General features: G+C 41.3%; 1 protein-coding gene across 3 annotated transcripts in view; it reads right to left on the minus strand.

Annotated features, from left to right (window-relative positions):
* LOC126458195 (actin-related protein 2-B) overlaps window positions 1–24,522 on the minus strand; it is a 66,258-nt gene that overhangs the window by 3,090 nt on the left and 38,646 nt on the right. For all 3 annotated transcript variants that reach the window (XM_050095085.1, XM_050095084.1, XM_050095083.1), the window contains 4 exons: window positions 24,153–24,362; window positions 23,896–24,045; window positions 18,840–18,933; window positions 103–287 (listed from right to left, as the gene is read on the minus strand). In XM_050095085.1, coding sequence (XP_049951042.1) covers window positions 103–287; window positions 18,840–18,933; window positions 23,896–24,045; window positions 24,153–24,362 — 639 coding nt within the window. The remainder of the gene's footprint in view (window positions 1–102; window positions 288–18,839; window positions 18,934–23,895; window positions 24,046–24,152; window positions 24,363–24,522) is intronic.

Consider the following 24,522-nt stretch of genomic DNA (forward strand, 5'->3'; position numbering starts at 1 on the left):
CAACTCTACAGATGTTCTGTGCATACTTTCATGTATTTATTTCTATAGTCTAGTGTTATGCTTATGGTTGTACAATTACCAAATTAATTAGAGGTAACTTACAGATAATTTGTCAATGTCATTCTTAAGAACTCGTTCAAGGTACAGCTGCTTGATTTCCCTTTCCAGTCTGCTTGGTAAACCTGGGTACATGGTTGACCCACCAGATAACACTATGTGTTTGTATAATTCTGTGCGCATATCAATGTCAGCAGCCTGGATTGTATTAAAAACCAACTCAGCAATTCCTGTAAAAGAAAAGTTGTATATATAGTCCAGTTACCTTTCTTATGTATTAATACAAATGTTTTAACACAGTTCTACGATGTGAGATTCCTATTCTGATTTGTTTCATACATGGCAATAAATTCATTGGAGCTGCTACTGATGAAGGAGGAGGTGAACTTGTTGTACCCATGACATATACCATCAATGCTGAAGAATTTGATGATAATAGCATTTATGTGTGCTAAACAACTAATGTTCTTAGTATACATCCAAAACACTGAGATGTGATTAACAGCGATCAACAGTAAATAATTCTGAAACTTTCTAGCTGATGAATATTGTAAACTAGACTAAGAAACAGTGCACACTATGCTGCAGAGTGAAAGATTCATTCTGGAAATAAATAGTTACCACAAGCAAACGTTCATGCATGTGCACGTGGAATGACTCCCCTCCCTCCCCTTTCACTTCCTTTTCCACCCTCCCATCCCCTCCAAGCCAAGCACAGTCTCTAAACTCTGTGGCACCCTCCTTCCCCCACATCATCCACGAAAGATTGCTGCTCACATCTGACACAACTGCAGTCTATAATTGGGCCTCAGTGATCAGAGAGAGAGAGAGAGAGAGAGAGAGAGAGAGAGAGAGAGAGAGAGAGAGATTTGGGGGGGGGGGGCAGCTGTGCTTTGTGAATGTGGGTGTTTTATAATCTCCAAGAATGACTTTGTCCAAAAGCTCAAATGTTTAGCGGACTTTTCATTGTGCCTGCCTGAGACTCAATACCTTTATGTGGTAAATATTTTAATCTCTTATAGAGTGATGTGTTTTTGTGTTTACCTACAGTAGTAGTTTCCATTTTTGTGTGTGCATCAGTCTCAAAAGGCATCATTCCCTACGAACAGTTACTGAAAAACTGTTCTACAGGCGGCTTAGCGAAGGCATGAGGTGCAAGTTAATGAAGAATACAATAAATTTTGTACTCATGTTACATAGAGAGGAGATCCTCACTGATGGGGATGAGGCTGGATATAAACGCCACTGTGCCCAACAAGATTACTACATGGTGTACTGCATTGAGGTCTTCAAGCAGAATGGAAAGTAGATCCATAATCACAAAACCAAATCCATAAGAAAGTTCTATAAAGATGTAGCTGCAAAATTTTGCCTATGGCCCAGGTACTGAGACAAGTTTTAATGTACTGAGTGCTTCGAGGTATTGTGGTTTTGTATCTCCAAGATAGGACAAACAACATAAGCTTATCACTGGGAAAATAAAAATCCTTTGACAGGACTCATCTAAGATATGTTCATCCACACACAGATGATGCACTTTTGGGGGCAACTATTAACTACTCCTCAGTATGTTTCAGACTTGGGTATCACTATTTCCATCATACACAGCCTGGCACTGCAGTTTCAGAGTACAATAGATGCAAAATGAGTACTTCATACACATATGAGCTAGTGTGATCCACTTAAATTTACGTCAGAAGAGATAAACGAGAGATTTATGTACTAGTGTATCAGATGCAGCCACTGCCAATGGAACCCTCACTACTACTGCTGATTCTTCCCATACCCCACCATTTCGACAGAGGCCAACTTAGATCAAAAGTATTCTTTCTCATTTAATAGTTACAATTTAAAAAACAGCCCCCTTGATTCTAATTTCTGGAAAATAAAAATTTCATGAATGGTTAAAAAGAACTCACACAAATTTTTATTTAGTTGCTAACTGAAACTGCCATGTGGTTGATTGGAAGCTACATGAAGAGCAAACCATTGAAAAATAAGAAGTATCGAACAGGGCCCCTTTCTGTGGACAATGTACAGTTCATAGTTCCACACTTGCAACATTACCTTGAGGGAAATCATTCTCTTGTTTAGTAAAACTATCTGAAAAGACGTCACAATTCAGTATCATCATTTGATAAGAAGAGGATTCCATACGTAGTACCACGTGCCTTCTGAAGGAAACTCCTCCTAGGTAACACCTAAACCAACTTGTGGAAATAAGTTACAAGATGAGCAGGACATTTTGTAAGTCTTGTGCCATAGGCAGTGCTGAATTCTGCTCCCACAATGAGACAGGGCAATTTGAAAACTTTGTCACTGGTAATGTTGGTAGCCCTCAGTATTGTCAGTGGTGATTTGCTGGTTCAGAGAGCATTAACAAACTACTCAGCAGTTAGCTGGCACATGAACTGTGTCTGCTCTTTTGCTCTTTATTTATTCAAATAAAGTTACCGGATTGTAAGACATTCAGCTTGTCTTTCTGAGTGCCCACATTGACCTACACTTTCAAGGCTACTGCTCTCTCTTAGGTGTATCCAAGTCAGGAAATGGCTGCTGGAAAGCAAATCATTGACTACTTCCCACTAAGCATGGAGGAGGGGAGTGTGATGAAAGCTCAACATCAGAAGATGATTCCACAAAAGTGGTGAAGAGTACTCTGCTCCATGTCTTCTAGGTCTCTTCCCACTAAGATCATACTCCCTGTGGAGGCTATAGGACCACAGTGCAGGAGTATCAGTGAATTTAAAGGCATGTTCTTGTAAACACAAGTACACAATTCTTCCCTGGGCTAGAAATCTAAATTTCTCATATTTACCTCAAATCCAGTTAAATTCCCAAGTAAAGCAGAAGCCAAGTTACTGGCGAGATGGTATTTTTGTAATATCTTCTATCTAGGTGAGGACACTGTGACATTTTTGGAGGTTATTCAGTGGAGTTGCTGGCTCCTTCTAGCAGACTTCAATACCCACCATATCATTGCTTGGAGCACCATCTGGATCGCTACTCAAAAGCAGCGCAGTCTGATCTGAGAGCTTTAAATCTTCCCCTGTAGCAGTTTTTTTCCCTTTCTTTCAACTGCCTATTACATCATCAGTGGAGATAGTGATTTCGATATTGCCAAGACATAATTAGGCACTGCCAGCCAGCCTCAAGTGATGAACTTCAATCTATGGTGAAAATTTACTTGCAACCAATGTTGGTGGTATGGAGGAGAAAACCGATTTGACTGTCAAGTCCACTGTCGCATATGTAGGTCTTAATGCATATACATTCATCTCCTGGATTTGTCTTTTACTTAAAGAAAATGCGACAGTCTCTATATAACACTATTATTCGGTCATCTAAATTTATAAAAACTTTTTGCATTTAAAATTTGTCATAATATTTCTGCAATACGCAAAGAATATTTGAAAAGTATGATATATATGATGTTAGAGTACTTTGTTAATGTATGTTTGTAAAAAAAAAAAAAAAAAAAAAAAAAAAAAAAGTGAAACGTATAATTTGAAAATGTTTGTGTGTGTAATTTTATATATTTGTGCAAGTTGTCATTTGTATAAAATGGTACGCACTTGGCGACAATGTGTGTGGGGTGCATTGCTTAAATCCAGAAACATGAAACTGTTTTTAAAAGCAAATTTATTAAACCAAAGTACAAATGAAAATGAAATTTCTTTTACATATAAGTAGTGGTATCTTTCAAGAGTAACATTGTTCAATGTAACCCCCTCCCCCCCAGCCACAATGATCGCCTTCAATCTTGTCCTGAACTGATTGCACGCATTCTGTGAAACAGCACTGTCCATATTCACAAATGATGCCTCAATAGCGGTGCATAGAGAAGCAACATTAGGGTGCTTTCTCTTACTGTAACTCTTCTAGCTATGCTTCAAACATAGTAGTTGAGCGGGTTCAAATCCGGGCTACTCGGGGGTCAGAACTCCTTTGACCAGAACATGTCAATGTTATCCGAGAACCAGTTTTGGACTACATGGCTTGTAATAGGTCCTCCTCTGCCATCCGACATATTGTTTGCTCACTGACATTCGATACTGATGTCATTTCCTCAACAATTGCCCATGTCATCCGAAATCAGTGTCCGATCCTTTTCGATGACTGCCACAGTTTGTGACATATGTTTCCTTGAATGAGGTTTCCTCGGCGGGTCAGTGGAACCTTTCCTAGACTTCTTCAAAGCATTACTTTTGGCCACTGTCTCGTAAACAGTTGATCTCGGGTACCCAAACATCGAACTATTTCAGTGGGCGAACGCCCAGCGTGAAGACTTTTGATAATCGTGGCTCTTTGGTTGTACTCCATCCGATGCCTATGGTTTTCAAGAATACCAATTGCGAAATCCGGCTGCACTACGACAGGGCAGGAAATTCAAATTGAAATTAGTCCGGATTTAAGTGCTGCACCCTGTTTGATGTGTGTTACGTAAAACAAAGCTGAACTGCTTTTGTACTGTACATAAGTTCCTGCGAGAGTATAAAAGTTGGCATGGGTTTTTGGTGCACTACCTGTAAAGTGAGTGGGAACGAGAACACACAGTCTGTAGCCAGCAGTGAAAGAAGCAACACTCAGACGGAGAAGGCACTGTCTTGCCCGGAAATTTTTGCACAACAGCCTTCAATGACAACTGCTAAATTGTTACAGCTTTGGTACAATAGTTGGGCTATGTTATGGATATTAAAATGACACAAAGAAGAATTAATTAGCCCATATTCAAGAAACCTTTACGCTGTACAAAGGGTAGTGTAGCCACCACCACTATCTGCCACACTTATCACCTACAGTCAACAGGTTACGATCTGTATAATTAGAATTGCAGAAGTGTGAACCATTAATTGAAAAGTAACTTTTTTTGAATAATTATTGTGTTAAACATAAAATTTAGTTGACCCTGTAATCATTCACCTATAAAGAGTTCTTTCCTGGTGTTTGATTATTTCATATAAACCTGTTATAAAAACATTTGAAGTGCTTCATTCAGTATCTACAAGCATTGATTTTTGTCTTTGAATAAATGTCTGAAAATAATAGTTGTGAAGTAACTTTTACAGTAAAATGTAGAAGTACTGTATAACTTACATAACATGGGAAGTTTTGCTTCTGTACTGAAGTAGATACCTTCAGACAAATTAAACAATTTTAATATTCTTACTATCTTTTCTTTGTGGCAGTAAGTAAAGTGAAAGAGAGTCACGTTTTGAGTGAAGTTCAGATAAAATTCTTTCATTTATAAATAAAATTCAGTAAAGTACAAAGAGTCATGAAAAGAAAATTGCTTATGTGGTTCAGTAACACTGAAGTAGGGTTGCGTAAAATTACTGAATAACAATATAGTGTGACCACACCCTGCTTACCTTTGGCTTTTGACGGATCATTCATTAAGAGACATGTAAACAAAGTATCTTAATAAATTTAAATGTGTGTATTGTTGTTATTGTGTTGCGAACGGCTGAAAGCAACGGGAAACTACAGCCGTAATTTTTCCCGAGGGCATGCAGCTTTACTGTATGTTTACATGATAATGGCGTCCTCTTGGGTAAAATATTCCGGAGGTAAAATAGTCCCCCATTCGGATCTCCGGGCGGGGACTACTCAAGAGGATGTCGTTATCAGGAGAAAGAAAACTGGCGTTCTACGGATCGGAGCGTGGAATGTCAGATCCCTTAATCGGGCAGGTAGGTTAGAAAATTTAAAAAGGGAAATGGATAGGTTGAAGTTAGATATAGTGGGAATTAGTGAAGTTCGGTGGCAGGAGGAACAAGACTTCTGGTCAGGTGACTACAGGGTTATAAACACAAAATCAAATAGGGGTAATGCAGGAGTAGGTTTAATAATGAATAGGAAAATAGGAATGCGGGTAAGCTACTACAAACAGCATAGTGAACGCATTATTGTGGCCAAGATAGATACGAAGCCCACGCCTACTACAGTAGTACAAGTTTATATGCCAACTAGCTCTGCAGATGACGAAGAAATTGAAGAAATGTATGATGAAATAAAAGAAATTATTCAGATTGTGAAGGGAGACGAAAATTTAATAGTCATGGGTGACTGGAATTCGAGTGTAGGAAAAGGGATAGAAGGAAACATAGTAGGTGAATATGGATTGGGGGACAGAAATGAAAGAGGAAGCCGCCTGGTCGAATTTTGCACAGAGCACAACATAATCATAACTAACTCTTGGTTTAAGAATCATGAAAGAAGGTTGTATACATGGAAGAACCCTGGAGATACTAAAAGGTATCAGATAGATTATATAATGGTAAGACAGAGATTTAGGAACCAGGTTTTAAATTGTAAGACATTTCCAGGGGCAGATGTGGACTCTGACCACAATCTATTGGTTATGACCTGTAGATTAAAACTGAAGAAACTGCAAAAAGGTGGGAATTTAAGGAGATGGGACCTGGATAAACTAAAAGAACCAGAGGTAGTACAGGGATTCAGGGAGAGCATAAGGGAGCAATTGACAGGAATGGGGGAAATAAATACAGTAGAAGAAGAATGGGTAGCTTTGAGGGATGAAGTAGTGAAGGCAGCAGAGGATCAAGTAGGTAAAAAGACGAGGGCTAGTAGAAATCCTTGGGTAACAGAAGAAATATTGTATTTAATTGATGAAAGGAGAAAATATAAAAATGCAGTAAGTGAAACAGGCAAAAAGGAATACAAACGTCTCAAAAATGAGATCGACAGGAAGTGCAAAATGGCTAAGCAGGGATGGCTAGAGGACAAATGTAAGGATGTAGAGGCCTATCTCACTAGGGGTAAGATAGATACCGCCTACAGGAAAATTAAAGAGACCTTTGGAGATAAGAGAACGACTTGTATGAATATCAAGAGCTCAGATGGAAACCCAGTTCTAAGCAAAGAAGGGAAAGCAGAAAGGTGGAAGGAGTATATAGAGGGTCTATACAAGGGCGATGTACTTGAGGACAATATTATGGAAATGGAAGAGGATGTAGATGAAGATGAAATGGGAGATATGATACTGCGTGAAGAGTTTGACAGAGCACTGAAAGACCTGAGTCGAAACAAGGCCCCCGGAGTAGACAATATTCCATTGGAACTACTGACGGCCGTGGGAGAGCCAGTCCTGACAAAACTCTACCATCTGGTGAGCAAGATGTATGAGACAGGCGAAATACCCTCAGACTTCAAGAAGAATATAATAATTCCAATCCCAAAGAAAGCAGGTGTTGACAGATGTGAAAATTACCGAACTATCAGCTTAATAAGTCACAGCTGCAAAATACTAACACGAATTGTTTACAGACGAATGGAAAAACTAGTAGAAGCCAACCTCGGGGAAGATCAGTTTGGATTCCGTAGAAACACTGGAACACGTGAGGCAATACTGACCTTACGACTTATCTTAGAAGAAAGATTAAGGAAAGGCAAACCTACGTTTCTAGCATTTGTAGACTTAGAGAAAGCTTTTGACAATGTTGACTGGAATACTCTCTTTCAAATTCTAAAGGTGGCAGGGGTAAAATACAGGGAGCGAAAGGCTATTTACAATTTGTACAGAAACCAGATGGCAGTTATAAGAGTCGAGGGACATGAAAGGGAAGCAGTGGTTGGGAAGGGAGTAAGACAGGGTTGTAGCCTCTCCCCGATGTTGTTCAATCTGTACATTGAGCAAGCAGTAAAGGAAACAAAAGAAAAATTCGGAGTAGGTATTAAAATTCATGGAGAAGAAATAAAAACTTTGAGGTTCGCCGATGACATTGTAATTCTGTCAGAGACAGCAAAGGACTTGGAAGAGCAGTTGAATGGAATGGACAGTGTCTTGAAAGGAGGATATAAGATGAACATCAACAAAAGCAAAACAAGGATAATGGAATGTAGTCTAATTAAGTCAGGTGATGCTGAGGGAATTAGATTAGGAAATGAGGCACTTAAAGTAGTAAAGGAGTTTTGCTATTTGGGGAGCAAAATAACTGATGATGGTCGAAGTAGAGAGGATATAAAATGTAGGCTGGCAATGGCAAGGAAAGTGTTTCTGAAGAAGAGAAATTTGTTAACATCCAGTATAGATTTAAGTGTCAGGAAGTCATTTCTGAAAGTATTCGTATGGAGTATAGCCATGTATGGAAGTGAAACATGGACGATAAATAGTTTGGACAAGAAGAGAATAGAAGCTTTCGAAATGTGGTGCTACAGAAGAATGCTGAAGATTAGATGGGTAGATCACATAACTAATGAGGAAGTATTGAATAGGATTGGGGAGAAGAGAAGTTTGTGGCACAACTTGACCAGAAGAAGGGATCGGTTGGTAGGACATGTTCTGAGGCATCAAGGGATCACCAATTTAGTATTGGAGGGCAGCGTGGAGGGTAAAAATCGTAGAGGGAGACCAAGAGATGAATACACTAAGCAGATTCAGAAGGATGTAGGTTGCAGTAGGTACTGGGAGATGAAAAAGCTTGCACAGGATAGAGTAGCATGGAGAGCTGCATCAAACCAGTCTCAGGACTGAAGACCACAACAACAACATTGTTGTTGTGGTCTTCAGTCCTGAGACCGGTTTGATGCAGCTCTCCATGCTACTCTATCCTGTGCAAGCCTCTTCATCTCCCAGTACCTACTGCAACCTACATCCTTCTCAATGTGTGAATTATGCTATTAGAATATTTAAGTATTTAATTTCAATATAATAGAGGGAAACATTCCACATGGGAAAAATATATCTAAAAACAAAGATGATGTGACTTACCGAACGAAAGTGCTGGCAGGTCGATAGACACACAAACATACACACAAAATTCAAGCTTTCGCAACAAACTGTTGCCTCATCAGGAAATAGGGAAGGAGAGGGAAAGACGAAAGGATGTGGGTTTTAAGGGAGAGGGTAAGGAGTCATTCCAATCCCGGGAGCGGAAAGACTTACCTTGTGGGGAAAAAAAGGACGGGTATACACTCGCGCGCGCACACACACACATATATCCATCCACACATATACAGACACAAGCAGACATATTTAAAGACTTTAAATATGTCTGCTTGTGTCTGTATATGTGTGGATGGATATATGTGTGTGTGTGTGTGTGCGCGCGAGTGTATACCCGTCCTTTTTTCCCCATAAGGTAAGTCTTTCTGCTCCCGGGATTGGAATGACTCCTTACCCTCTCCCTTAAAACCCACATCCTTTCGTCTTTCCCTCTTTCCTGATGAGGCAACAGTTTGTTGCGAAAGCTTGAATATTGTGTGTATGTTTGTATGTCTATCGACCTGCCAGCACTTTCGTTCGGTAAGTCACATCATCTTTGTTTTTAGATATAAGTATTTAATTTGTTGGTTACACAAACTGAAAACATAGAGGTGTCTTGTAAGCAGTCAGTTCTAAGTGCAATCTAGGCCTTGGTAGTTGCCAGGGGGATGCCCTACTCGACCCCTGACTTTGGACCTTAATGCTCCCCACCTGCAGTAATTCAAGGCTCTCCCTTGCACGGATCCCAAATGGCCGTGTCGCTTGTGGTTGACGATCGAACAGCCGTTCCAGTGGCGGCAGAACAACATAACTGGATGCTGGCGAATTAAGAATGGACAATGCCCTATAAGCTCGGCGTACCACGAGAAGAAGACGTTGAATAGACAGCGGAGGCTCACCAGCCTCAGCACACAAACTAACAGCACACTAACAAACAACAGGGCTCGTGCGATAGGCTCCTTTTGATAGCCTAAGACCCTCATGGTGAACTGTATCCAGCATTTTAAGGTATGAAGGCTTTGCTGTCCCATAAATCTGGCATCCGTATTCAAGCTGGAGTCGCACAAAGGCCTTATAAAGTTGGAGCAAACATGCTTTGTCGGCTCCCCAAGACCTATGACTGACACATTTAAGGATGTTTAACGCCTTGAGACATCTCAGTCTCAGTTCTTTAATATATGGTAACCATGTTAACTTCTCATAAAAGGTAAGACCCAGATACTTCACCTTTTCTTTAAAAGTGAGATCAGTGTCCCCCAGTTTTAAAACGGGCAAATTAAACAGACAGCAACGCAAACTGTTTTCTCTAATGAGAATTTAAAACCTGTGGTGCGAGACCATTCCTCCAACCGCCTGATCGTCAGTTGCAATTGTCGAGTAGCCGTGGTGAGGCTGGAGGATGCACAGAAGATGGAAAAGTCGTTCACAAATAAGGAACATAGTACTGGATGTCGCACTGTGGTTGTAATACTATTTGTTGCTATGGTGAAAGCCGTGACACTTAAGACACTCCCTTGAGGGACACCATTCTCCTGCTTAAAACGGGCAGACAAAACATTCCCAACCCTGTATCTAAAATATCTGTCCGACAGAAAGGACCCTATGAGGGTTGGTAGACATCCACGGAATCCCCACTGATGGAGCTGCGACAAAATAATATGCCTCCAGGTAGTGTTGTAGGCCTTTTCCAAATCGAAGAAAACACCGATAAAGTGTTGTTTACAAAGGAAAGCTTGTTGAATTGCAGCTTCGAGCAGGATCAGGTTATTGAGAGTGGAGCGATACCTCCTGAACCCACACTGGGAGGGACTGAGTAGGGACCTAGTTTCCAGAACCCACACTAGGCACCAATTGACCATACGCTCCAGTGTCTTTCCTACACAGCTTGTCAGGCTAAAACTATGTTAACTACCAGGGTCTGTCCGATCCTTTGCTGGTTTTAAAACTGGGATTAAAATAGATTCCCTCCACAAGTTGGGAAAGTGCCAGTTATCCAAATTTTATTGAAGAGCTGAAGGAGGACTTCCTTCGACCATTGGTCCAACTGAAACTGAGATGTCTCAAGGCCTTAAACATCCTTAAATGTGTCAGTCATAGGTCTTGGGGTCCATGTTGTAGGTTATCAGGTTGTTTCCATGGGTCATATCACAAGACACTGACAATGCAAAATCCAGCTTCCACAGAAAGGCTGGTTGTACTCTTCCATGTTGGTGGATCGGAAATCAATATCAGCCTTCTCCTGTGCCTCCCGATATTGGTGGAAGGTGGGATCCTGGCTGGAATCGGCTGTAATGGATTTATGAGATTCAGCCATTGTCTGAGCTATATCCACTGTCGATGTTACAAGAGACCCCTGTATTCGTACAGCTGCTATCGGCGGTCAAGAGTTGTGCCTTGAGCTCCTCCTAATGGCTTCCCATACTTTACATGCAGGTGTGGACCTACTGATGGAGTTCAGGAACTCTTGCCAAGACCTCTGTTTACTCTCCCGAATTATTCTCCTTGCCTTTGCATGCCCCATTTGAAAGTTTGCAAGATTCTCATCTGTAGGGCATCAATTGAATCTGCGCATTGCTGCCCTCCTGTTCCTAATTGCAAGACGACACTCATCATTCCACCAAGGGAGAGGTCGCCTCCTAGGCACTTCCATAGACTTTGGGATGGATGATCCAGCTGCATGGTGAATCACAGCTGTAATGTGATCCACCCAGTCCTGGATGCCGTCACATTGCTCGAAAACAGCTAACTGCCTGTAAAGCATCTAGTTAGCCTTCTTGAATAACCATCTTGGTGGCTTTATTTCAGGATCTGCTCCATCAGACAGAGGGATCCAGATTGGGAAATAGTTACTACCATGAAGGTCGTCGTCCACTGCCCACTGAGCAGTGTCCCCAAGAGCAGGCGAGCAGAAGGAGAGGTCTATGGCTGCAGATGAACCTGAAGCAGTGCTCAAATGTGTGGTTTGACCCATGTTCAGCAGTATAAGATCTGTTGTGTGTAGCATATCCTCAAGTACCCGACCCTTGGGGTATGTGGTGTTAAGAGCCCCATAGTGCACAGTGTGCATTGAAGTCCTCCAAACGGAGAAAGGGTCGGGGTAGTTCATCAAGAAGATGAGTGAGGGCCCCACTATGAAGAGGCTCATGTGGTGGTAAGTACACAGAGCACACTGTGATGTCAACATGGGCCACTATCCGAACAGCAACAGCTTGTAGTGTTTTTGTTAAGGGAATAGGTGAGGAGTGAAAAGTGTCCTTTAACACAGGCAATGCAATATTGTATTTTAGTAGAATATTGGCAAGGAGTTTGGGAGATGTGACAAGTTGATAAGGTCAGCTAGGCAGGGTTTGGATGCTATGAGGGGTTGCCAAGGAGGAACACTGTGGGTAGGATAGGGGTTGGAGAGTGGTGTCCTAAGACAGCAGTACCATGTCAGCAGGTTGGATAACTTACGGAGGTGGTATCTGGAATTCCCTTCCAGGTGCTGGAGATTGAATGTCAGAAATGTGATGTATGTAGTAGGGATTGTGTGTAGCAGCATCTTGCAAGGGATCAGAGGTGCTTCTGGGATGCATGTGGCATGGAGATGTATTCTGCCGTACCAGGTTTGTGAGGGCCAGGGACTGGCAGAATCAGAAATGGTGAAGGTCATTCTGAAAGGAGGTGTGGTATCCAGAGAAAAGTATTTTTATGCTTAGGCTGTTGGGAGGGGAGGGTGGATTTCATGGTTTAGGCATTTCAGGAACAGCAAGTGGGAATGGATTTTAACCAGGTCTTTGGCCAAAAGCTCAATGTGGAATAGTCTTTTTGTTGTGCCTGTCCAGAGCTCTATGTGTCATCTTTATGGTGAGTAGCAATGTGTTGCTGACAACACAGTTCCATTTTCATGTGCAAGTTGGTTACATTTCCTGTAAGATGCGCATCACTTGCACAACAATGTGGTGAGCTCACAGGATGGGAGCTCTACACATGAAACCTGTTATTAATTGTACGCATAGTGACAATGTACTGGAGGTGAACACAGTTCAGCTCACTACTTACTCTCTTCATAATATTTTCCATATCTATTGCAACTTTTCTTTTCCACTCTTCTTTTAATGCTTTTTTCATAAATCATTACTAGTCTGTCAGAGCTGGTAGAGAGGTGGTTGTGCAGTTCTTTTGGTATCAGGAATTATCCAATAGTTTACCATTAATGATCTGTTTGGTTTGATGAAAAGGCATTTCCACAGTATACATGTCACTTACCAACTGCTACATAGTTGCTTGGAAGTCCTGCAATACTTATAAGTCTTCAGTGACATGAAATGGTAGCACCTTTTTCGAATAATGCCTGTTCTCTCTTGGTAGTAAAAAACACATTCTTGAGACGACCCACATTTGTTACTATTTTATTGAGTTTCTGATGCTTTTGATGAAATATCTATGAATTCTTACTAACAAGATGTGTAATGTTGCTTCCAAAATGTGCATCCATCCGACTGACTGATGATGATGATGGTATCAGGGTGCTCAACAGCACCCCCCCCCCCCCTTTACTTTGTATCATCATACATATCTTGTGGTTTGGTGTCATTGCCTGTTATGTGGGTGGCTGGGGGGGGGGGGGGGGGGGGGACATCTGTGGTGTTCACTGTTCACAGTTTGTGAGTTGCTTTCTGGACAACCCTTACGTAGCCCTGCATACCTGGCAAGTCCAATACAACTAGAGGTTGCAGGGCTACTCACTAAGGTTTATCTTGCTTCAACAGCATCTACTGAGTGACAGAGGAGTTGGGCATTTTTAAAATAACATTACGCAGTCAGGTTCCAGTTCTTGCCTGTTAAGCACCAGTAGACCAGCAAGTTATGTATTTATCTTCTTATGTGTTTTCTTCATACTTTAACTCTTAAATTCCATGCGTGTTTTTCTATCAAGACATGTAATCTCACGTTTTTGTAACTGTGAAGCATAGATCCGTGCAGTTGTCACTTCTTTTTAATGGCTAGCAGCACAACTCATTAGAAGTCAGCCTCCATTGGTAACAAGTCAGGATGGTAGCAAGTAGCATATTTAGGATTCTCTCAGAGCTTCTATAATTTACTTCTTTAGCTGTGCTAGAACATGTAGGATGTGTGCATGCTGCATTTGAACACAGGAAGAGCTGGCCACAGCTTGTGAACAGCTGGATGCACTTTTGATACAGTCACTGTCTTCAAGCTGCTGCTTCAGACAGTAGCTTTGGTGGAGGATCTGGTGTGCTGCATGGGACACCTCAGGTGTGGCTTGTTTTGCCCATGGGCTCTGCTGCCAAGGAACCTCCCAGTGTACCCAACGTGGTGGATCTGCCCACACCACAGCACAAATGTTGGGTGGTAATGTGTTTGCACTGCTCAAGGCAAAGGGTCAATGTGGAATCTGCCCTTCTGGCCTTGTCCAGTCACCTTGTGAGTGGGCAGATGGCTCCTTCAACAAGGTCCCAGCAGGCAGGTGGGGGAGGGGCTTGCTAGTTACCAGGAGCTTCAACATTATTTACATTATAAAGCCCCTTAAGAAAATAGCATCCAGAGCCCAGAGTCAGAAAGAAAGCCACTCTGTAGGTCTGCCATGGGGACCTAATCCGAGATGTAGAAGCCTTACCTGTGGCTATTGAGCGTGCAGGGTGCAGCTGCGGCTCACATTGACACCATGCTCAGTTCACATGAGTAGCTAGCTGAATGGTGGAGCAGAGCTTGCAATTTTCAGCACAGTTTCCAGAGTTGTTCTAGGTCCTTTAATTTGAGGCCGATTGGAGGCTCTCAACCAAAGGCTACAGATCTCTGGTGGAGAATTTTAGTACTCTCCTTGACAGATCAGGAATACGCTACACGAAGGAAGCAGCTACTCAGGTAGCAGAGTACTTCTGGAGCAAACAGAGATTTTTTTAAGGCTAGGTGGTAGACTGAGGTACTGCGATGAACGCTCACGAGACATGCAGATAGCAGAACCAGACCGTGTTCAGAGTAATGACACTTTGATTACCAAAAGTTTATCAGAAAATTGTTGAAGCATTGTAATGAAGTTCCAGAATTTACAGCCCTCCAGGAATTTATCACACTCAATTTTTGGGGCAGGGAGCTGGTTGAAACACGAAATAGAAAGCTCAGAGATATTTACTGAGTCATGGAACACGGAATGGAAAGACAGATTAGACGCCACCGGAGGAGGAGTGTTCACTGCAGTCGACAAAAACATTCTCTCTATTGGGGTCAAATTTGAGTGTGACTGTAAAGCTATTGGGACTCGTATAACAGGTTTTGGTGGAATCACAGAGTAGTTGGATAGCTTTAATGTCCACCTGATTCCATTGTGACTTAGAGTCATTCAAAGAAACTCTTAAGCTCCATAGTGTGGAAATACCCATATCATGCACGTTAACCTGCCAAGTATAGACAGGGACGTCTACAGATTCACTGCAGCGGATACACACAGGCAGTCCTCTAAAGTATTTTTGAACATGTTTTCCAGAAACTGTCTTTAATAGATGATTATATAACCTACAAGCAACAGAAATATTTTCAACCTTGTAACCACAAACAGGTCTGACCTTATCAAAGGTGCAAGTATAGAGACTGGGATTACTGATCATGATGACACACCAATGAAGGTTGCTAAAGTTAATAAATCTATCAAGAAGGCTAGGACAGTGTTTCTGCTAGGAAGAGCAGATGAGCAGCTGTTAGCATCCCACTTATGCAATAGACATCACTTAGTTCCAGTATGGAGAACATAGAAGAATTATGGACTAAGTTTAAAAAGATTATAAATCGTACGTATGTGCCAAGTAAGTGGATTAAAGACAAAAAAGATCCACTGTGGTTCAACAGCAAAATTTGAATACTGCAGAGGAAGCGAACACCGCAACACTCTTGCTTCAAAGGAGAATGCACAAATGACAATAGGCAAAAGTTTGTAGAGATAGTGCGCCTGTGAAAAGGTTGATGGGCGAAGCATAGAACTACCACCATCATATTCTAGTAATATGATCTGGCAGAGAACCCAAGAAAATTCTGGTCGCACATAAAGTTGCTCAGCGGGTCGAAGGCTTCTATCCAGTCACTCTTGACCAGTCTGGTGTCGCAAAAGGAGATAGTAAAAGTTTTAATTTTTTTGTTTAAGAAATCTTTCATGCAGGAGACACTTACAAACGTACGATTGTTCGAATGTTGCACATAGTCTTGTATGGAGGACATACTAATAGGCATCCTAGGCATTGAAAAGAAAATCGTCACTAGGTGCGGATGATATCCCCAATTCATTTTTACAAGGAGTACTCTACAGCATTGGCCCCTTACTTAGTTTGCATTTATCATGAATCTCTTGCCCAGTGCAAAGTCTGAAGCAACAGGGAAAAAAGTGCAGACGACTCCTGTTGTAAGAAGGGTAAAAGACTGGCCTTGTAAAATTACAGACCACCATCCTTAACATATGTTTGCCAAAGAACTCTTGAACATTTTTTCTACTCAAATATTAAAAATTTCCTTAAGATGCAAAACTTTTATCCACAAAGCAGCACGAGTTAGGAAACATAGCTCATGTGAAACTCACCTTGCTGTTTTCTCAAATGATATCCTGCGAACCATGGGTGAAGGGCATGGTTCCATATTCTAGTACGAAAAGAGTTTGACATGGCACCCCACTGAAGACTGTTAGTGAAGGTCCAAGCATATGTAGTAGTACCCCAAACATGAGTGTGACTCAAAGACTTCTTACAACCCAGTATGTTGTCCTCAATGGCGAGTGTTCATCAGAGACAAGGTTATCATCAGGAGTGCCCCAGGGAAATGTGATAGGGCTGCTATTATTCCTCTATATACATAAATAATCTGGCAGACAGAGTGGGCAGCAATCTGCGGCTGTTTGCTGATGACAATGTATGCAGGAAGGGTGACTGAGTGACTATAGGAGGATACAAGATGATGGACAATTTCTAGATGGTGTGATGAATGGCAGCTAACTCAATGACGAGAAATGTTTAGTTAATGCAGACGAGTGGGGAAAAGGAATCCGTAATGTTCAGATAAAGTATTAGAAGTGTCCTGCTTGACAAAATCATGTCATTTAAATATCTGTGCGTAGCATTGCAAAGCAATAAGAAATGCAGTGAGCTTATAAGGACAGTAGTAGGGAAGGTGAATGGTCAACATTGGTTTATTGGGAGTATTTTAGGAAATTGTGGTCCATCTGTAAAGGAGATCGCATATAAACACTTGTGTGACCCATTCTTGAGTACTGCTCGAGTGTTTCAGATCCCCACCAGGTCAGATTAAAGGAAGACAATGAAGAAATTCAGAGGCAGGTTGTTAGATTGGTTACTGGTAGGTTTTAATAACATTTAGGTATTACGGGGACATTTTGGGAACTCAAATGGATATCCCTGGAGGTAAGGTGATGTTCTTTTTGAGGAACATAATTGAGAAAATTTATAGAACCAGTACTTGGAGTTTACTGCAGAAAGATCCTACTGACACCAATGTACATTTTGTATGACCACGAAGATAAGAGAACTTAGGGCTCATGCAGAGGCATACAGACAGTCATTTTCCCCTCATTATTTGCAAGGGGAACAGGAAAGGAAATGACAAGTAGTTGTACACAGTACTCTCCATCACGCACCATATGGTGGCTTGTGAATTACGAGTTTAAGTGAATGTAATTTGTGAAGCAAAAGTGAAACTATTACAACATCTTTGTAATTACATGCCATCTGAAACACATATTACGAATGGAAGATAATGCCTGGTAGGTGGTGTCCCCTTTCTCGAATGCAGGTTTGAAGACTACGCTGAAAACCAGTTTAAGCACAATCCAACATTTCATGGTCAATTGCTGCCACTTGTCTCCTACAAATCAGTCAAGGTGCGGGGTTTATGGAAATATATATGGGATTTTAGGTGTCCTGACAAAAAGAAGTCACAAGTGCTTAAATCAGGGGATGCCGGAGACCACGGGAAATCACCAAAATGCAAAATGACTCCCTCCCCCTGAAACATGCAATGAACTACATCCACAAATAGATGTGAAGTTTGTGGGGTGGCACTATCTTGTTTAAGATAAAAGTTGTTCTTGTGTAGATGTTACCATCACAGATGAGAATGCAAGAGTGTTAAGCAAGTGAATGTAATGTTCAATGTGTTGACTGTCACAGTAGCAACATAAGAAAAAGGAGAGAGAGAGAGAGAGAGAGAGAGAGAGAGAGAGAGAGGAGAAGAAGAAGAGAAAAAAAGGGCCTATGATGTCAAAATTGCTAATTTCACACCACACCCTTACACGAGCTGCATGGAGTGGCATTCTGTGACTGATATGTGGATTCCCAGAGGCCCAGTAGTACAAATTTTGCTCGTTAACCTTCCCACTCGAATGACAATGAGCTTTTCACTCATGACGATTATCGCATTTCCATTGTCTTCAAGCAGCACTTTGAAGGGAGAGTTTCTCTCATTGCTCATAATCTGTTACCTTCAGCTGCTGAACAATAACGGTATTGTATGGATGAAATGTTAATTCTTCTCAAAAACAGTGCCCACCAACTCATGGTTTAACTCGCGTATGTGTCATGTAGATCGCTCTGAGCTCCCAATCGATGCATGTCTCACCATCTCAATGGTTTCCAGCATCTTTGCTCTCTTCTAGACCCAGGTTCCCCCACTATCTACACAAGTGGCATCATACTAGCCATTTCAAACACATCCTGTTCTTGGTCACCCAGTATATCATGAGGTTGATAAGGTTTTATTATTTTAATGATCTAGGTGTCGTCGTCATAATCATCATCCCTCTGGGCACATTTGCACTAAACAGTGGTCACTGACGAGTGCTTATATGCGTTGTAAATGCATAATGGCAGTTAAGAATGGCCCTACCCCAGATTCTTTCTCATTATCTCACGAACTACAAAAACCATTTTGTGCAGAGATACTTGCGTCGTGTACAATCAACACATTTAACAACTGTGGTGGCTTTGTTTGCCATAAACATGTTGCTGATCATGTTGTGCATGTACCAAAAATAAAAATTTATTATGCAACATCTTACCTTGCCCTTCAACATTGATGAGATGAGGCTGGAATAAAGCCTCGGGTGCTTCAAATCTCTCACCACCAACCTTAATAACTCTGCCATCAGGTAACTGAAACAAGAGTTAATAAGTATATTAATTAACTGATTCTGGAATATGAAATTTAACAATGCTGACATAATTTTTTGGAGATTTTTTTATTTTATTTTTTTACCTTTACTGAAAGCATCAACATCCTTAGACACCAGTGAAAAACCAATCAGGCAATCAGTTTCAGAAAAGGCCAAAGTAGCCAAAATGATGCAGTAGGAATAATAGAAAATCCAGGGAAAATTATTTTCAAAAAAATCAGGCGTATCTTCCTAGTTACCTTTACAGTGGTTGAGTAACATTCACAAGTCTGTCTGAGTAGATTAATGAATTCAGAATTTAGTACTGTCTGTAGAAACAGAACCAATGTATGCAGATCAAAGAGCCTGGCAGCTGTCTTCTAGCAAAAGTGCGCACCAATTCATGAAAACTGTTACAGGCATCACTGCTGAAAAATTGTGACTTCCATACATTATGTGAAGCAGATCCACAAAGTAAATTTCCTGGTCTCCTTCTTTTTCTTAAAAAAAATAGTTACATGAAAAGCTTTACAGGCAACAGGTACAGCAATGTTTGAGCTATTTTTTGACATAAGTCACCAAAAGAATTGGCATACTTTTCTTATCGTGGGATCAACTTTTGTATTCTTGTGTCACAGAAGTCTGCCGCTTGTGAATGGAACCAGCATGTGACAGTTGTCTTTAGCTCTTTGTTGTCGTCAAAATGCTGGCCGGAGGAGAGGAATTCCTTGAGGTGCAAGGAAAGGTAGGAACTGCTGGGAGCACAAGTAAGACTGTATGCTGGATAATCAAACAGCTCCCAGCTGTATGGGAATGAGCATTGTCATGGAGCAGCACAACACTTGCAATAAGCATTCCACACCTCTTGTTCTGAATAGCACATCGTTGTTTTTGCATCGTTTCACAGTAACAGTTAACATCACTGTTTCACCTCTGGGCATGAAGTCAATGAGCAGAATGCCCTTCCTGTCCTGGAACACTGTGCACGTCACTTACTGAACAGTCACAGTCTGTTTGAATTTCGTCTTAACTGGAGATCCACTGTGGCACCAATGCATTGACTGCTGCTTACTTTCCAGGGTCAAGTGAGAAATCCACATCTCATCACCTGTGATGATCCCATCGATGAACTCATTGCTGTCATCGTGATACTGCTGCAGAAATGTTGGAGCTGCTCCAAAAAATTTCAATTTGTGCTTGGGCATCAGGTTTTTGGCGTCTACCTGGCACACAATTTCTTGAACAGTAAGTGCTTAGTGACAATTTCATGCAACAAGGATCGTGATACCTGCAGAAAATGGATGCTGAGCTACATAATCATGAAGCAACAGTCCCCCAGGATGCGCTGCCGCATCAGCTCAACCAGGTGACCATTGATGAGGGACGGTCGCCCACTGCACTCTTCGTCAGGGACACTTTGATGACCTTTGGAAAAAAGCCTACACCAGCAATGCACCATCTGTTTGCTCATGATGTTCTGCCCATTCTGACGAATTTTAATGGGCACTATGTTTTGTGCATTAATGACCTTATTTTGCTGGCGGTGGGAGGGTGAATAAGAGATGTCATTTCAGAGCACTGCTGCCATAGTACTGGCACCAGGCAGGACCTGTCCGGTCGGCCTTTGGTTGTCACGTCATAGATCTGTTGTGCATATGCTATTTTCCCAGTTAAATATGTCTACTTTAAAGGAAGCACCACTGGGAAACTTACTTTCTGGCTGCACCTCATAATCAACTAAGGCCTTCCCTTCTACTCCCAACTGCTGAGCTTGTTGAAGACCTTCTCTCCTTCTCCTGGTCCCTACAGAGGAAATACTTTTTCGTCACCAACCCTACCAATTGGACTCAACCCAAAACCAATGCATAACCCTGGCTCAGGCAGTTCACTCCTCCATTCAATTGTGATACACCCTCACTGTCCCTATACCATTAACATTTCAAAATTTCTCAACATCAATCACTGCCTAACCATCATTCCTCGTATTCCGTAACATGCAAGCTAACCTTACATCTGCAGAAAGAACCACAATCAACCACCTAAAACTTATCCCAACTTTATAATCCTACCTGCTGACAAAGATTCCACTATCGTGGTCTGGTTCAGATTCAATGATGACTTCTTCATGATCTGGACTGTGACAGTTGGTAGGTCTGACGGGGGGAGTAGAGAAGTAAATGATTGTGGGTGTGTCGGAATAGAAGGATGTGCAAGTCATGTATTGGTAGCAGGAAAGGGGATATGTGGATGTAAGACAGTGACTAATGAAGACTGAGGACAGGGATGTTACAGGAAAGTTGGGTATATTGCAGAGAGAGTTTCCACCTGCTCAGTTCAGAAAAGCTAGTGTTGGTAGGAAGGATCCCGATGGTGCAAGCTATGAAGCATTCACTGAAGTGAAGAACAGTGCACAGCAACTGCAGGGTCCAGCTGTCTCTTGGCAGACAGCTTATTTGTTGTCAAGCCCACACAAAATGCAGCACAGTGGTTGCAGTTTAGCTTATACATCACATGACTGCTTTCACAGGTAACCCCGCCTTTGATGGGATAGGTGATACTTGTGACCAGACAAGAAGTTGGTGGTGGGAGGATGTATGGGGCAGGTCTTGCATCTAGGTCTATTACATGGACTTGAACCATGGGGTATGAGGAGGAATAGGGGTGGACAAAGATAGTGTGTTGGCGGTGCCCTCCACCATCCCCACCACATCCCTGTATGCTCCCACAAGAAACACTTCACTGTCTCCCACTCATGCCGTCTTATCCTTCCCCTTCCCTGCCTCCTCCTTAGCCCCACCACCCAGATAGCTCCTCCCATCCCGTATTCGTTGTATCTAAACCAAACCAGGGGCTGAAGGCTTATGGATCCCATGAAAGCCCCCTCCAAGTGATCCATGATGGAGCCATCCTATGGCTGCACCTTGATCTGTTTGTGTGTGTGTGCGCGCCTCTCAAAGGTGAAGCAGTTGTTGGTAGGTGCAAAGGTGATTAAGGTAAGCAGGAAAAATGTCATAAGTATGGAATCAGATGGGCACTGACTGAGGAAATGTTCAACAGACAGACAATGTACATGGGACATGTTGGTACAGAAGGAGGTGGTATCAATGGTGACAAGCAAGGTGTGTGATGGGAGTGCAAGAGGCACAGATTTTTGATGATCTAAGAAGTGGTTGGCATCTTTAATGTAGGAGAGAAGTCTTTGTACTATCGGTTGTGGGTATTGATCAACTAAGGCAACATACATTTGGTGGATGCTTTGAAGCCATCAACTACGGGACGACCAGGGTGACTGGACCTTAACATGAAGGTAAAAGAAGTGTGGTCTGGGTGGGGTAGGAAGTTCTGTGGACTGAGGTTTTAAGGAGGGACTGCAGGTCAGTTTAAATCACAGGGATGGGAACTCGATAGCAGATGCTGTATGCAGAGGTGTCAGAAAGCTGGTACAGACCTTCATTTAGATTTTCCCATTGGTTAATTACCACAGCGGTAGATCCCTTGCCCACTGGGAAAATACTGATGGAGTTATTAAATTTTAGGGAATGAAGAGCTTGGAGTTCTGCAAAGGACAGGTTAGGCCCATGTTGTAGTGTCTTGAGGAAGGGTTGTGGTGCAATACTGGATGTAGGGAATTCTTGGAATGCCCTTGGATCTCTTCATCCACCTGACCTTAATTTACATTAATTTCTTCGGTCTAAGCATTTATTCACAGTACTATTCCTTTCTTCATGCCCTATAAATTTTATACATCTTTCATTTTTTGACTTTTATATTCTTCGCTGTCCCCATCCCACCTCCATCACATAAAATGCACTTAGCTTACTGCTTTTACTAACACATGCACGATGTTTAGCAATACTTTCTGTTTACATATTACACTATCTTTCACCTATACATTCTCAGGTTCTCAAATCTCATTCGGTGCAGTCCCCAAAAATCAGTCTCTCCTCCTCATCCCATTCGGTAAGTCTTTCCTGACCTAGGATTCTGGGTGATATTTCTGTACTCTACCCGTTTTCCTAAAACTCACCAATTCTTTTTCTTCGCCCTTCTTATTCCTCTTAAACCCTTTTGCCAGAAAAAGGAGCTCCAAAAGCTTGCAAACTGTAATACTTTTTTATACTTGTGTTCTCTTGCCACCTCTTGGTAAGTAGATTTTAAAAAAATTAAATTATGTTAATTTAAAATTATTGCTCACACTCTTGAAGGAGAAAGTAAACTCTAATTACATTTTCTTTATACCAGAAACATTATAACTCTTTACAGAAACGGTATAATTTTCATATAAAGATGTTCGTACTTTTTATTGTCTTTATGTCAATGTCACACTGATTCACTGTTAGCACATTCAGTATCAGTTATATATGGAGTGTATGTATCCACTGCTGAGAATGAGACAGCTGTTGCTCTTAATAAAACTGTTCAGAACAGTATGGAGACACCTGACAATATAAGTAATCAGAGAATAGCTTTTGATGAGAATATTACTGATGTAGTATTAACAAAAAAACTGGTGGAAATTAATTACATTATAGTGGGTGCTGGTGAAGGTAAAATAACTGTCATTATTACAGAAGGCAACTATAATGCTAAGTTACAGGAGATCTTTGCTGAAAATGGGATAATCAGATGTAGATTTGATCCTATACCTGTAGCAAGTGAAGAAACATCTGAAAACCACTAAAAGTTTAGCCAATTTTTTTAATAAACATACTCTCATTCCTATGAAACCTTCTGGCAACCACTAAGGTCCACAAGGTTGGGTGTACTCAATTTTATTACGGCAACCCACCATTGTGGTTTGACGTTTAATGTGGGTAATCTCCCCAAAGCTGGGACTCCGTACTTGTAAAAACCTGTTTCAAAATGTCGTATGTATAAACACATCATTAAGTGATAGGTAATATCTCCAGTTTAACAACATAAAGAACAATATTTTTGTTGAAAAAGCAAGAGCCTTTCTTACCGTATAGGGTTCAACTAGTACTGTTGTTTCAAGGGCCAATTTTTGTTCCGTTTCAATGTTGTAGCCAATGTAACACAGCTTCTCCTTCATTATCCTCACGGTCTCAAAATCGGCAGAATGGTTGAAGGCATATCCACGCAGTAGCAACAGCTGAACAAAAAGACAAAAGACATTTACTTTACATACAGTAACTCAAGAAAGCAATTACTTAAGCAAGTCTCAAAATTAAATAACAAAAATTTAGAGAAAGAAGTTACCTTTATCAAGTATCTAGTGATATCTCTTCCTGCAATGTCTAATCTTCTTGTAAGATGTGGTAGGGCAAATTCTTCATAAACTGGACAAATATGTGTTACACCATCACCAGAATCCACCACAACACCACTTAGAAGCCCTTGTGCATACAATGTGAGTACAGCTTGTATGGCTATGTATGCTCCAGCAAACTGATATTTCTCAAACATTACCTGAAAATTGAAACATATTTAATAAAACATTTTTTCATGTTAAATTCAGCAATATGCAATCTTATTTCCACAAAAAGTGAGAAAATCTATGGGAAATTCTAAAATCTCTGAATGCAAGTTATATGTATACAATCCTTACAAACCTTTAAATTACCGTATT

The sequence above is a fragment of the Schistocerca serialis genome, chromosome 2 (assembly GCF_023864345.2).
Source record: "Schistocerca serialis cubense isolate TAMUIC-IGC-003099 chromosome 2, iqSchSeri2.2, whole genome shotgun sequence".
Lineage (NCBI taxonomy): Eukaryota > Metazoa > Arthropoda > Insecta > Orthoptera > Acrididae > Schistocerca > Schistocerca serialis.